Source organism: Aythya fuligula, chromosome 1 (assembly GCF_009819795.1).
Source record: "Aythya fuligula isolate bAytFul2 chromosome 1, bAytFul2.pri, whole genome shotgun sequence".
In the NCBI taxonomy this organism is placed as follows: Eukaryota; Metazoa; Chordata; class Aves; order Anseriformes; family Anatidae; genus Aythya; species Aythya fuligula.
In genome coordinates this window covers 46,709,080-46,723,941 of record NC_045559.1, presented here as the reverse complement: position 1 = coordinate 46,723,941, position 14,862 = coordinate 46,709,080, and the positions used below count along the sequence as shown (strand labels likewise).

General features: G+C 34.5%; 1 protein-coding gene across 1 annotated transcript in view; it reads left to right on the top strand.

Annotated features, from left to right (window-relative positions):
* The window catches only part of CFAP54 (cilia and flagella associated protein 54), a 108,701-nt gene that overhangs the window by 41,002 nt on the left and 52,837 nt on the right, over window positions 1-14,862 (top strand). The window contains 10 exon segments of the mRNA XM_032207690.1: window positions 848-995; window positions 1,837-1,992; window positions 2,957-3,079; window positions 5,159-5,296; window positions 6,778-6,874; window positions 9,758-9,847; window positions 11,216-11,342; window positions 11,821-11,932; window positions 12,842-12,990; window positions 14,301-14,531. Of these exon segments, the coding sequence (XP_032063581.1) occupies window positions 848-995; window positions 1,837-1,992; window positions 2,957-3,079; window positions 5,159-5,296; window positions 6,778-6,874; window positions 9,758-9,847; window positions 11,216-11,342; window positions 11,821-11,932; window positions 12,842-12,990; window positions 14,301-14,531 (1,371 nt within the window).

The window sequence follows — 14,862 nt, the reverse complement described above, 5'->3', positions numbered from 1 at the left end:
AATATGGAAGATTCTCAAACTGTACTATGACACCTGAAATAAGACAGTTTCAATTTTACTATTTGGTAGCTAAGAAATTAACTGGACTAGCATGACTGTACAGACAATTTAGACAGTAGAGGGAGCTGGAAGGAAAGGAAAACTGTTTCCAACTGGAAGCCCTGTTGGTATCTTGGTGATGTCAAACATGTGAATTTGTCCGTTTGATATTCCTTCTTGAGTTTCAGTCTGTTTTACAAAACACAATCAAGGAGAAGTAGAAATTTACTTCTTATACTTCAAAATAATAGGATTGGTGCTGTAAGAAAAAAAAAGAAGAAGAAAAAGCAGGACAAATGCACCCCTATTCCCAGGGAAAAAAGCACACACATGCACAAAAGGCAAAAGAAAATAATATATTTTGAAACTTGTAACAAAAGCCATCGATGGATGAAAAGGAGTCTGTCATTAATACTTAGTGTGCTTCCCAACTGCATGCATTATTGTCAATACAGAAAGATAACATGTAAAAGAAGACGGTTAGAACAAACAAGATGTAGCATCCCAAGTTTTTAAAGAAAATTCAAACTAAGTTTCACTAGGTTAGATGAAACAATTACATAAAAGTTGTCTTAGGTTATTAGAAGGTGGACAACAGTTTGAAAAGGAGTCTTATTCCTTTAATTTATTTTTTTTAGCTAGGAATTTAAAGCAGTAAAGGACTACTACAGGTACTGCATTTCCAGCAGTACCTGTAGTAGTCCTTTGTGTCTATCATTTTACTATTGAAGACTGCAGTTTCAGGCATGAGATGTCTTAAGCATCATTAACGTGCTTTTACCGCTCTTTTGCTTTTTGTCTTTTGTAGGTTACATCTTGAGACTGTATCTCACACGTCTCCTATCACCTTGTACCTCTTTCTGAGGAATATATTCACTATCTGTGACATTAACATAATGGAAGGAGGACTTTTCTGTGATTCTGTCTGTTCCAATGAGATACTTTACAAGGAACAAGTATGTGTACCTTAAAATAATGTTGATTAGTTTGTATCTTGGTGGAAAGATGATCTCTAAGTAGTTACTTCTTATTAATATCCTAATTCAAAGCCCACTGCTTCCAGCTGGAGAAGGTTTTTCCTTAACTTCAGTGGTGTTAGACTGTGTTTAAATTAAGAGATTTAATCATGATTGTTTTTGTCCCACTAAAAGGCAGCTGGCAGCTTTATTTGTTAACATTTCTGCTATATAATATGTAAGTTTTCATTAATATTGATTTCCTAACAAGGTTTCACAGTTTTAATATGCTAAGTTTCTTTCAGCTTATTTTAGGCTTTCTTATAGAACAACGGCATGTTAAGTTTCTTTTTTCTTTGCCTTCTCTATTATTCCATTACTATTCCACTCCTTTGCTGAAGTACTTGTGTCTTACAAATGCGAGTATTAAATGACACAGTGACTTTAGTGTGGATCTGATCACAAATGCAACAACTGTGGCAGACTGCTGGAAGGGAAAAAACAGAATTGTTATCCCTCCCTTACCCACTCTGAGAGTATTGCATGTGAAATTTCCACTCCACACAGGTTAAAAGTTGCTGTCAGGCATTACAAACTATGTGGATAAATTCAGAGGGCAAAATTAAGACAAATGGTTTCCTTTAGAATCATGAATACAGTTGCATTTATTTATATACTTCTAATGGGTGTCACTGTAAATTAATTTTTAAACTTTTCTCTTATGTGTTGTTCACACTGCTTTTTAAACAGTAGTAATGTCTGTCTTCTTTCACTTCCTGAAATGATTAACAATGGTATTTATATTTGAATCAAGATTTTTTTTCCCTTTTTTCTTTTACAGGCCAGTAGATTAGCAGAATGTGAAAGGATGACTGTGGCAATTGAACTTGGTAATTGGTTGAATGATGCAAGTTATACACTGCAGTCTGTTGTACAATGTTATGGTCTCCTTGCTCCGATTATTTATCACAAGATTTCTGCAGTGCCAGTAGTTCAGGTGAGAACATTTTAAGTGAGAGCTGTCACTCAGTTCCTGTGATTATAGTGATACTAATTAAACTTGTAATGGAATATACATGTATTTGGGAGAGCCAAACATGTAGGCTTCAAACTCTAAGGAGTTACTGAAAGAAAAGCCTGTATTGGTTGTATGTGTTTCCAGTGCATATGTTCAGTGTAAGCTGCACAGATTCTGCTCTCAGATATGCTAAAGTAAATGCAGAATATTGGTTGTTTCTGTGGGATGATTCATTGGTATTTTAAAATTATAATGGAATCTGTGATGTAACTTGTATTTGTATGCTATTTGCAAATAACAATTCTGAGGAAAGAAAAGCAGCATTTGCCAGTGTTTTTTTTTTTTTTTCCTTTTGTCTTTTTTCCCAATGTTTTGATAATGTCTATGCAGTCTATAGTTTTCAGGCAACCGTACCTTTCTAGAAGCAAACAAGCACCTTTGCTTTCAGAACAGCGTACCTGAATGCTTTCCTGTCATTTCTGAAGCAGCAGACTTTTAAATAGATTCAGCAAATATACAGGAGAAACATGCAACTTTTGTACAGTCTTTTTGAGCATACTGGACACATTTTTCTTTCTTTTAAAATTCTGACCAGCTCAATATAGTTTTAAGCAGTATTTTACTGGGAGTATGTCATCTCACTGAATTAAGCATTCTTTGATTTCATTTTAGTTAAATCAGCAAAGATATCATGTATCTCTAATTTAATATCTAAGTTTTTTTTTTGTGAACTTGTCATTTATTCCGAAGGGCTGTTGATGAAATCTTGATGCCATTACATTCAATGGAGATGTTACTACTGTTTTTGTAGAGCTAACATTTCATCATAGCTGTTGGATTTTAAAGTATTTTTAAAGTTTACTGTCAAATAAAATACATGGAACAGAGGTATAAACTTGTATGTTGCAGGTTCCAAACTTTGTTTTAATCCTTGTATTTACAGATCCTCATTAAGTGCTTGGCTGTCCTTCAAGAAATTCCAAGTGCTATTTTGCAAAGGAGACAGGCTGGATGTTATGAGAGTATTCAGCATATGATAGCTTGTACTTCATTTTTTACAGCAAAGGTATGTTGTATATTATTGTGCTTACAGCTTTCTTTAAGATACTGCTTTTGACAGGAAAAAAAAAGAAAAAGATTTAATAAGCTGGCCTTCAGAGTGATATCTTGTTTTGGTATTAATCAATGTGTGGGCCCTCCTGGCTGTGAGGGAAGTGTCAGGGCACAGCGAGGGCTGTGGAGCCAGGATGTGAGGGCAATGCCCATGGCTGGCAGGGCAATGCCTTGCCAGCAAGGGATGGTCCCAGTGTTCCCAGCTGAAGAACAGGGCAGGCCAGGGGTGGCAGTCAGGTTCAACTAGGAGTCCAGATCATTGGGGAAGTTTGTGGTGATGAGGCAGGTCAAGCTGTGAAGTCAATCTGCAGGTCAGGATCAAGTCTGGTGAGGGTAGCCAGGGTAAGACACAGCCCAGCAGGTGTGTCCATCATGATGGGAGCACTCCTAGGACAAACTGAGGAGTCAGTTAATGTGTCAGGTGTCCAAACCAGTGGATCCATGGCCAAGCACAGTCACGGCTTTGAGTGTGCTGGAGATCAGCGCTCCTACAACATAGCTCAGGCAGGGACTCTAGGCTCAGGTCTGAGCTGAAAGAGAGCTCCTGGGCCCATGGAGAGAGGGCCTGGTTCAGGGTGGTTGAGGGTTGTCAGGGCCAATAATGTCTGTTAGTGCATCTAACTTTGTAGAGACTCTGTCCCTCAGGCTAGAGCCTCTGGCTCTTACAGTTCAACTCCTGGTAGTTGCCAACCTCAGAGCTGTCTGTTCAATTCCAGAATATTGGAAGTGATGTTTGTGGCACTACCAAATTAAACCTTTTGCTGTGCTTGAATCACTACTCTTGCATCATCAATAAAGAAGCTGTTACTCATTAAATATTTCTTACAGTTCACTCACCTGTGAACTTAGTACTAAAAGGTTGTTCATCTCAGGATGTGTCAGCATTCAGCTTACTGAATGAGGGAGGACACCATTGCAAAAGTAAGCCTGGATTTACTAAGAGAGAGAAATAATAATTCCAAGGAAATGGTGTGTTTGATGTCACATGAGGATTTTCAGGGGGTTAGCCATGAGACATTCAGAACAGGTGGCTGAAACCTGAGGAATTGCTGGAAGAAACACATTTTTAAAAAGAGATTTCTCAATAATCTTGTATCTTGGTTTCCAAAATAACTTTTATGTGGTAACATTCTTTATCGACATCTATTTCCAAATAGATCAGTTAACTGATCAGTTGATTTAACTGGTACATAATATCAGTTGAGTTAACTGATGAACTCATTATTTTCTGGTCAAGTGTGGACATGGCATGACCAATCTCAGTGATTCTCTTTTGCATTTTTAATCCTGAATGCATCAAAAATATCAAATAGATGAACCTCAAGTGACTCAAGTAATTTCATTATGAGCAAGGCAGTGCTGGTTCCGGCATCAAAAAAGTCTGACCCACAAGGTGTCCAATAGTGTCCATGTTATAAAGTTCTCTGTTGAGTTAATTGGACTATTTACTGTACTATCAAAGTAACCTGTATACTTATTTTCTATTCCAAAGGCAAACATCTCAACATGAAACTACATTGCATATACACTTCAGTCTTCAGAGGTCTAGCTAAAGAAGATAAAACCAGCTAAAATACATATGAGACACTGTTCAATCATAATTTTAATATTTTTCAAAATTTTACTATTCTATTTTATTAGAGAAACTTCACTAATATGGTTGAGATTTTCAAATGTTCACTTGATACCAGAGAGGTAAATGAGGATCATCTACTTACCCCTTATGTTCGTTGATGGCAGTACTGCCTGAGAACAAGAAGAATGTCAAGTGCTGCCATAGATACTTCTGGTTAAGTATTTCTATTCTCTGAGGAACAGAGTCAATGGCTAAGCAGAAGCATAACACACAGTATATCTGCAATTCCAAGTATTTTAAAGGTCTATAGTCCTATTGTTTTATTAAGGAAAACTTAAGTATTGAGCAATTAACTTCTATTTATAATATTAATGCATTTTGACAAGTGTAAGTAGATAATAATTAAACATTACATGTTATGCAAAACAAAAAGTATAATAGATGATTCTTTAATAGGTTCTACGTTCATGGAAAGAATACGAACTAGCAGTAATTATTATTAACTATGGGAAAAAATTGTTGGATTCCTCGCAAACAGCCTCACTCTGTCGCTCAGGAGCTACAGAAACTGAAGAAACACACACTAACAAAGAAGTAATTGTTCTTACATTCACTTTATAATTTCTCTAAATATGCTATTTTATTATTTTAAAGACCATATTTATTCATTTCTGTTTTAGAAGTGATTGTATGGAATAAGAGTTTCCTAATAGAGTAGGAATTCCCAAGAATACAGCTGAGAAGCTTCTGTTTCATTACAGCCATCTTTGTTGGGACCAGTTGCAGACTGCAGTGGGTACAGGGCCTCCTCTAGCTGAACTGGAGAGGGGTTAGCAATAGTACAGTTCTGAGACATTAGGATCCTGCAGATATCATTACTAGCATCCCTAATTGATCTGCACATACAGTTTGCAGGAATGTCTTACTGGACAGAAATAAAGAAATAAATTAAAAAAAAAAAAAAAAAAAACAACAAACAACTCAGTTAAATAATTGTATAAGAAAGGAAATTCAGAAGTATCCTAGTGTAGAAACTTAGCCTCTCATTTTGTGTAGCAGCTACTTGAAACAGAGTCATAGTAGGAGAGTAACTTGGGAACTTTGTAGACTGAAAAAAAAATCTTAGTTGAGGAAGAACTTTCAACCTCAAAGACCTAACTTCTTAAATTACAAAGAGATGCAGTAGGTTGTGGAGGATTTCTGACAACTTAAAGTGTTGATTCTGCATACTTTTCTGTCTGTTTTTCTTTAAATAATTTTGGAAGAGATTTTACTAGAGAGGAGATTTGAAAAAGATATAAGAAAATAGGAATAATGAGACAGGAAGAAAACAAGCATTGTGAGCATGAAAGAGATAAATTGAGAGGAGCATCAAGTCAATCAATCAGCTTACAGGGAAGGATTTCTGGAAAAAAAAACAAACAAACACCTGTAGGACACTGGTAGAATCCAGAACAAATGATTTTCTTCATTGCTTCTTGCTGCGTTTGTGATAGCTTCTCTCAAGATCGTACCAAAAAAAAAAAAAAAAAAAAAAAGAGAGAGAGAGAAAGTAATTTAAGATCATAGGAACAATATAATACCTTGAGGCAAATAGCACTGACTGAAAATTACATTTTCATTTGAAAGAAAAAACTTGGCTTCCAGAGGAAGATTTTCATATCTTTAGGAAGTAACTACTCTACAAAAGAGTAGTTACTATATATATATATATATATATATATATATATGTATATATTTTTTTTTTTTCTGGAAAGCAACATATTTGGTCAAAAATTTTGTTCAAATATGCTGTTCTAGTAGCCTGTGAGACTTCCCTACATTTTTTTTGGTGGCAATGCAAACTCACTGGCTTCCTGGGGGGCCAGTCAAAAATGTATCATGGTCAAGTTTTTTAAGCTATATTAGCATTTTTATGGACATCAATTTTAGCTCATTTACAAAGAGGACAATATTGGTTAAATTACCAAACATGGAATAAGAATATTTAGGATCTAATCCAAACTTCACTGTTGATGTGCTCTTCTTAGTTAGGTAAAAGCTAAGTTTTTATAACTAAGTACCTGATATTTCAGAACATTTCTGCAAAGACATCCCATTTAGCTGCAATGGAAAAAGCAACAGAAAATCTAAATGCTCTTGAATCAAATCTCCTGAGACTGACAAAACCAGGTGAGTGTACTATTAAACACTTCTTACCATGTTCCATGCAGTTTACTATGGTTCATCTGTAAATATTGTTTGCCTAAGAACTTTTATTTGATATATTTTTGATTATAAATCAAACAGAATCATAATTTCTATGAGCTTCTCTATACCTTGTAGTGGTGTTTATAATGCCTTTTATTAATCGCTTTCATCATTTCCACAAAAACATTCATTCCTTCTTAGAAGGGAGTGGTCATTGTCCTGTTGTGCTGTTAAATGTATTCTGATCCATGTAAATTTCATTCCAAGTTTTTTAGGCTTGCTTTATCTTCGTAAATCAGAAAATGCAAGGGCAAAGACCGTTGCCTATTTATTGTGTGTTTTACCACCCTACCATTGCTAGTAGCAATGACTATTGTAGGAATTTGTAGTGTATGAAAGAATTCCTGCATATGGTTAAGAGAAATTGTTCTCTTTGTGAAGGAGTTGCATGTGGAGAAGCATTTTACTACCTAGTAACTCAGCAATGACTGTATCAACTTTAAAATATCTTAGAGTCTGTATTAAGCACAAGAATTTACATGCTAGTTGTTCTGCCAAAGTTAGATGAAGTAGTAAGTAGGACTTAAGAAGAAAATTTCATAAAAATTTAGAACACAGAGCCACCACAGATTTTTTTTCCATTGTATTTACCTGGAATTTTCTACTCCTTGGAACCTGTATAGAATCATAGAACAAGTTAGGTTGGAAGGCATCTCTGGAAGTAATTTATTCCAGAGATTAGGTTGCATTGGTACTTTTCCAGTCAAGTTTTAAATCTCTGATGAAAGAGATTTCAAAATATTTACAGGCAACCTGTTCTAATATTTGACCACCTTTATGGTTAATTTTTTTTTTTTTAAATATCTGTTTGGAATTTTGTGTTTTCCAACTTGCAGCTATTACCTCTTGTGCTGTCGGTGTTCACCTCTGACGACAGTCTGAGGTGTACCTTCTGTACTTCTCCTTTACATAGGCGTAAACTCCCCTTAGCCTTCTCTTCTTAGGACTGAATACATCCAGTTCTCTCAGCCTCTCCTTGCATTTTCATGTGCTCTTTATCATCTTGGTGGCCCTTCACTGGACTATGGAGTTAAAAAATCAAACACACCAGGTGTGGTCTCACAAGTGCTGAATAGAGGGCAATAGCCACTGCCTTTGACCTGCCGGTTCTCTGTGCAGTTCATCTTTGCTGAAACAGCACACTGCTGATTCATGTTCTAGTTGTGTTCTACTGCCAATGTATACACATATATATATATATATTTTAGAAGAGAAAGTATTTCTGTGACAAACAGGATAAAAAGCATGATGCAAAACTTCTGTTATCTGTGCACTGATCCTTCAGTTTCTGCTGCTGACATTGATGCCTGCATTTCTGCAGGACAAGTTACAGGATGAATGAGTTCTGTAAGTTAATTGGAAATTACATTATTTAATAAAAGGATGTTCCATTCTTTCTTAATAGAAAGTTAAAGCTGATCAGTTAAAGAAGAACATGTTTTCATTAACTGACAAATACTTGACTGCTAAAGTCTGCTCTGTTGCTCCAATAGGATAATTGTATACTAGTCAATACAGGAGTCTTCTGCTGTTGCCATGCATAACAAATAACAAAGCTTACATCCATCCATACAAATATGTATAAATGATTTAGGACAATTTGCACACTTGTAGGGCATGCTGTTGAAAACAAGTATTGGCAAAAGCCTTTTTCATAGGAAATACTTAAGAGTAATCAATACTTACTATTCCGTTGATGATTCTCTAAGAGAAAAATGAAAAAGAGTTAATCTGTGTCTTCCGCAGAAAACTGAGGAAAAGTTCACACACTGCAATATTATATTTTGAAATTTCAAATGTTTTCCAATTTTAAATGTTTTGGGAAGCACTATTCTTTGTTAAAATCCTCACTTGAAGTAATATCTTTGTCAAACTTGTCAAATAAGAGAGAACACCAACAGGAGATGTGACTTGACCTAATAAAAATAATAAATAATCTGCTTGTCCTGCTGTCTGTCCTATTTAATAGGATGCTATTTGCATACAATAGACTGTTGCAAGTGGAGGTTGCAGCTGTTAATCCACAATCACAACTGGTTGTTATAGAGTCCATTTTTAACCTCACATTTTTCAGGGACCAGCTGCATTCATCTTTTTCAACCATGGAACTCACCTCAGCATAAAGTTTGTAGGTTATATACCTTTATCAAGGCAAAATATCAAGTAGCACATGTAGCACATGTAACATTGTTCTGGTGCTCATCAGCTGGTAACACAGTTGTCTTTAACTCTTGGAAGCTTGAATCCAAGTTATTGTTCACCTATATATTTTATATACTATTTACACACATAAAACATTATGTATAGGAATATTTATATAACATGCAATTAAATTTATTTACATAAATATTTAGGTGAAGAAAAAATATATTCTTTTATCTATTTATGATGTCTGTATACCAATTATGTTTATAAGCGCTAGTCATTAATAGCATCATGTGTTCAGTTCATGCAGTATATCTTTAAATATCTTTTTTGGACATTTCCTTACTGCACAAATCATCTCCTCCACAGATGATTTGTATGGAGATGTTATACCTCTGATGGACTCCAGACATTTTCCTCATTAGTCTTGTATCTGGAAGTTCATCAGTCATATCTGTAAGCTCTTCATTACACAGTGGCACAGTTACTCATGTTACAAGAGAGCAAGCTTTTAAATTTCTCTCTGGATGACAGTGAGAGATTTAAAAGCAACTGTACTAAAGAAGGATTTTTCTAGTCTTCAGTTATGGTTCCATGTAGAGTTTCTATTTTACACTGTCACTACTTGTCATAATGGATTTGATTTGTTTATTGATGTAGTTCATGGATCAGAGCTTACAGGACAGGAAGATCCTTTGTTCCTCTACCCTATAATTTCATGTTGGACATCAAACACTGCTTATCGTGAAGGTAGGATGATTGGCATCTATTTTAGTAGTAAGGGCTGCTTTACTTTAGAAAGTTTCCAATATAAAGCAATCTATTTATTGCTCAGAATAAGCTCTTAGAATTTTTTTATTCACTTTGTTCTTTTATATAAAAAATCAACTAAAACATAGCTTAAAAAATCTTTAATATAGTCACATTTAGAAGTGTATGAAATACTTAAAACATGTTTAGAATATATATTTAATATATAAAATATTAATAGTTAAAATAATTTTGATAACATTTATTTTCTCATGAACTTGAACATGAGTTGTGCCAAGTCTTCAAATTTTTCATTTCTGTGGAATGTTCTTTTTAAATTGAGAGACACCATTTCCACATTAAATTTTGTTACTGAAGGAGGAATTCACAGAAGACTGAATACCCTCGTGTTTTTGAACTAGGATTTAAGTTTCTGGTATGTGGCCTTTGCCAATGCTTTATTTTTTTTTTTTAGTACAGGTATGGAGTGGAGCCCAGCCTGTAAAATTAATATAGCTTTCAGATAGGATAAATGCTCATTTATTTCTTGATAAAAATTTTTCAATACAGCTCAACAGTCAAAGTAGTTTGCAAACAATTAAAAAGCTGCCTAAATCTACAACACAGCTCCACTGCTGCAGTGAGAACTGAGATGCTTGTACACTAATGTGGCTGTCACTGAGAAGAACAGCCTAAGTAATTAGGATGCAGTTACTTTGTTTATTATTATTATTATTATTATTATTATTATTTTATTATTATTATTTTTTTCCCCCAAATTTTCAGGCAAGTGTACAATCAGTCATGTTGAATATTATTGTATAATAACACAAAAATAGTTCCAAAACTGTTTTCTTAGTCTGTATAATATTTGTCATTCCAGGAGTGTATGTAATTACAGTGAAACTGTGATTCTGGATGCCCAGTCACAAAAATAAGTATTTAAAAACTGCTGTTGTATATCATGACCTATCCAGTTTTAGTATCAGTATGTCTTTTCTTCATCAAAGGACCATAGAATCACACAATGGTTTAGATTGGAAGGGACTTTAAAGATCATCTAATTCCAACCCCCTGTATAGGCAGGGCCACTTTCCTCTAGACCAGGTTGCTCAAAGCCCTGTCCAGCCTGGCCTTGTTCCAGAGATGGGGCATCCACAACTTCTCTGGGCAAATTTACCCTCGTATTAAAGAATTTCTTCCTTATATCTAATCTAAATCTGCCTTTTTTTTTTTTTTTTTTTTAATTGACATGCAACATAACATGAATGAGTGCTTTGACAGATACACAGTTGTAATTACAGCTGAATTCAGAAACCTATTACAGAATAAATAGAAAAAATGTTATTTTTATTGCTTTTTTTGCAGTGATGAAATTCAAAAAGAAATTACGTTTTCTTGAGTTCTTTGTTCAAGTTTTGTACAAAATCCTGAATGAAGAGAAGTTTCAAAGTGTCCTGGAATGGTCAGGAAATGTGCAAGCTTACTTGAAAAGGTAGGTTGCTGTTACAATTGTACTGTAAAATTAAAACTTGGGTTCATCGGTGTCACAATTACAGCAGAAACTGTAAATTTTACATGGTTGTAGTCCCATCTGTAGCCATTCCCAAGGCTCCTAGTCTGCAGAATTTCCTTGAACACAGAAAGTTTATATAGCTTAGAAACTGTTGTATTGAGACTGTGTTGTACATGGAGACTTCTCCCTTGAAGCTGAGAAGTCAGTGTGTCTGTTCAAAGATCCTGTCCACCGTCAGCAATTTCCAGACTTTTCCTTTTCACAGACACCACTTTATAATATGGCCATTCACTGTATTATTATGACACAGTGGGATAGGAAAGAAAAACTGCCAAATTTACTACTCCTAGTGAAATACAAATTGCACGTGTTCTACCTGTTCCCAAAGAAAACCCTCTAACTCTGAAAGGAGTTTAACATGATCATGATAAGTTTATCATTATTACTTCTTTGCCAGGAGGAATGACCACCTTCTCTGTATCAATGGAACTTCAAGACCAGAATCACGTTCTCCCATTCTGCCTGAAGGCACCAAGAAGTACACCCGAGGAGCTGGGGAGTTCCAGAAAGTGAGTTTTACTTCTAAGGAGTCATGTTTGTCTTTACTTGGCAGCAATGCCATAAGCACAAAAATATTTTCTAAAAAACTATCTCATAAAAAAGAAGACATACGTAATTGCTAAAATCCAAGATACAAACTCTATCACTCTGCAAACCTCTGCACTCCTAAAACCAAGAAGAAAAGTTTGCACTGGATTTATGTGAAAGACCAACTGTTGTGAGGTATTTGAGATAAGTTCGAGTAATGAATTCCAAAATCAATGAGAGCTTTCATATGCTCCCTTTAGAAAAACAAATATGTATGCCTTGGGTATCATCACATTAAGAAAAGGAGATCAGTTTAGGCCTTTTTATGCAATATGTTGTACTTAGACTTTTTCATGAGTAATTGTTTCCTCTGCAGACATTCTAATTGCACAATAAAGGCTATTTGTTTAGAATTCTTCTAAAATGTATTTGTGCTTTTATTCCCACATAAGAATAATCTTAATGGATTTGTATTGTTTTTGAGGAAGAGATTTCTCCCTCATAACCCTTAAGTAATGCTGTAATACTTCTAGCATCTGAGATAGATGTGGGAAAGACTTTTCTTTCTGGTTTTGCATTGCAGATTTTTACTATTTATAACAATAGTGAAAAAAAGTAATTATTTTTGAGACAGAAACCAATAGTATATGAAACAATAGCTTGCTTCCTAGTGTCAGCCATTTGACATATCCCTTCTAGAAAAACTGCTTTCTGGAAATTTAAATATTTCTTTTTCTGACATATTTTGACAAACAGTTCCAGAATTTATTTGCTGTTCTGTTCCATTCCTGCATAATCCCAACTGCTGTATACCTCAAGTAATTGATAATATAGGTATAAATAAATATTTGAAGTGTATTTTAGATTGTCATGAAAGATTGTTTTTAAAGAATGTGGAGACCTCAGCTTTAAAAAAAACAGAGGCATCAGCTGTGAAGAAACAAAGACAAGAAACGTTGAGCCCTATTAGAAAAAGACAGACTCTTAAACAGTACCTTGTGAAACATCCAGACATAATGAAATCTCCAGAAGCACAAAGGTAAACGAATGCAAGTTGTCAAATTGATTTACAGAACCAAAGCATTTTGTCTGAAATCCAGTTTACAGTTAAGTGTATATTTTAACTTTTTTTTTTTTTTTTTTTTTTTTTTTCCTGTGAAACGGATGAATTTGTGCAAAGTTCAATCAGTTTGCTACTTAAGCTTGTTATAAAATTGGCTTCCAGTCTACAGAACAAAATCTATCTCATCGCTGTTTCAGAGAATAACTGTAGGAGATCTTAAGGTCTTTGTATTAATAATCAAAGAGTGTGTTTCAGTTGTGTTAGCTTGAGCATGTTAATTTATTACAGAAGAAAAGCTGTGTTAATCTGTGTATTATAATGCTTTTCAAACTATCTTGGGGAGCTTAGTTGTTAGAAATCTAATAAAGAATATTTATTTGTTGCTGTATCAATTTTTACCATCCTTCTGCTAGTCTTTTTGGCTTATCTGTTCAGTAACTTTCAGAAAACCATTCCTTGATAGCAAGAAATGAAACCCCGTCTTTTGGCTGATAATTATATGCATTTAACTAACTTAGCAATAACAGTACATTCTGAACTAAAGGAATTAATAGTATTCATTAACTGGTGCTTTAGTCACTTACACTTCCAGCAGTTAACAACTAGAAAGCTAGAAAATATATGAATATAAGCAATCACATAATGGATTCTAGAAGTATTTTAAACAAAGATCTCTGAAAAAGTTTTCTGTACATGATCTTCTAAACATGTACCTGAACTGTCTGTTTTTTGCCCTCCACAGAAAAAGAAAACTTCATTAACATGATTTTCATGTATTTCAATGCAAGGGAAGGGATATCTAACCTATCCTGCGCTTTTTGCTATTTCAGATGCTCATTTGCATAATACATAATATTATTGCTGTATAAAAGAATCAGTATTGTATACAGTATGCAGTTCTGTCCACATTTTAAAGGCTGAAAACAAGCAGAAAAATATTTTTGAATGATAAAGGGATCAGTTTATCAAAATGATGTGGTTCGATTACAGTATTGTTATGTATCTTCAAAAAGAGGAAATACAAGTAATTTGAAAAAAAATAGAAGAAATTTGTAAAGTAGAAGAAAGGATTTAGTGTGTGTTAATTGCACTTAAGATGGAAAGCACAATTGTTTTTCTTGACTGAAGCAAAAATCATTTTGCTAGAAACATGACATATCCTTCTGAAGTTAATACAAGTCTGTGGATATGTAAGGGGGTACTTGTGTATCTTTATCATGATTTGATTTTCTAGAGCTCTGAGAAAACACAGTTTAATTTTTTGTTCTGCAAATATTTTGTTATAGGAAACACAAGGAAGAATTGAGAAAAGTAGCTCATCGCACCTTAGTGGTACTGCTGAAACCAATTGTTAGTAATTACTTAAACCGAAAGAAGTTTCATCAAATATGCCTTGAAGAGATGCCCTGGAGGTCTCAGATGAATATTTATCTGGCAATTGCACACTACCACTTATTTAAAAAGAAACTGGAAGAGCAATATAACATTGGAATTTGTGGTTCACAGTATCAGGACAGGTATATTTTACTGTATTATAAATCATAGAATCATTAAGGTTGGCAAAGACCAACTTGACAAATGATCATCTGGTTCAACCATCCCCCTACCACCAATATTACCCACGAAACCATGTCCCTAAGTATCACATCCAGCCTTTTCTTAGACACCCCCAAGGACGGTGACTCCACCAGCTCCCTGGGTAATCTGTTCCAATGCCTGGCTACTCTTTCTGAGAAGAAATTTCTCCTAAAATGATTGCTATTAAAGTAGATCACTATATTATTGCCATTAATGCAAAGATTTGAACCACAGTATCAACAGTCAGTTTGTCGTATGACCAACTCAACT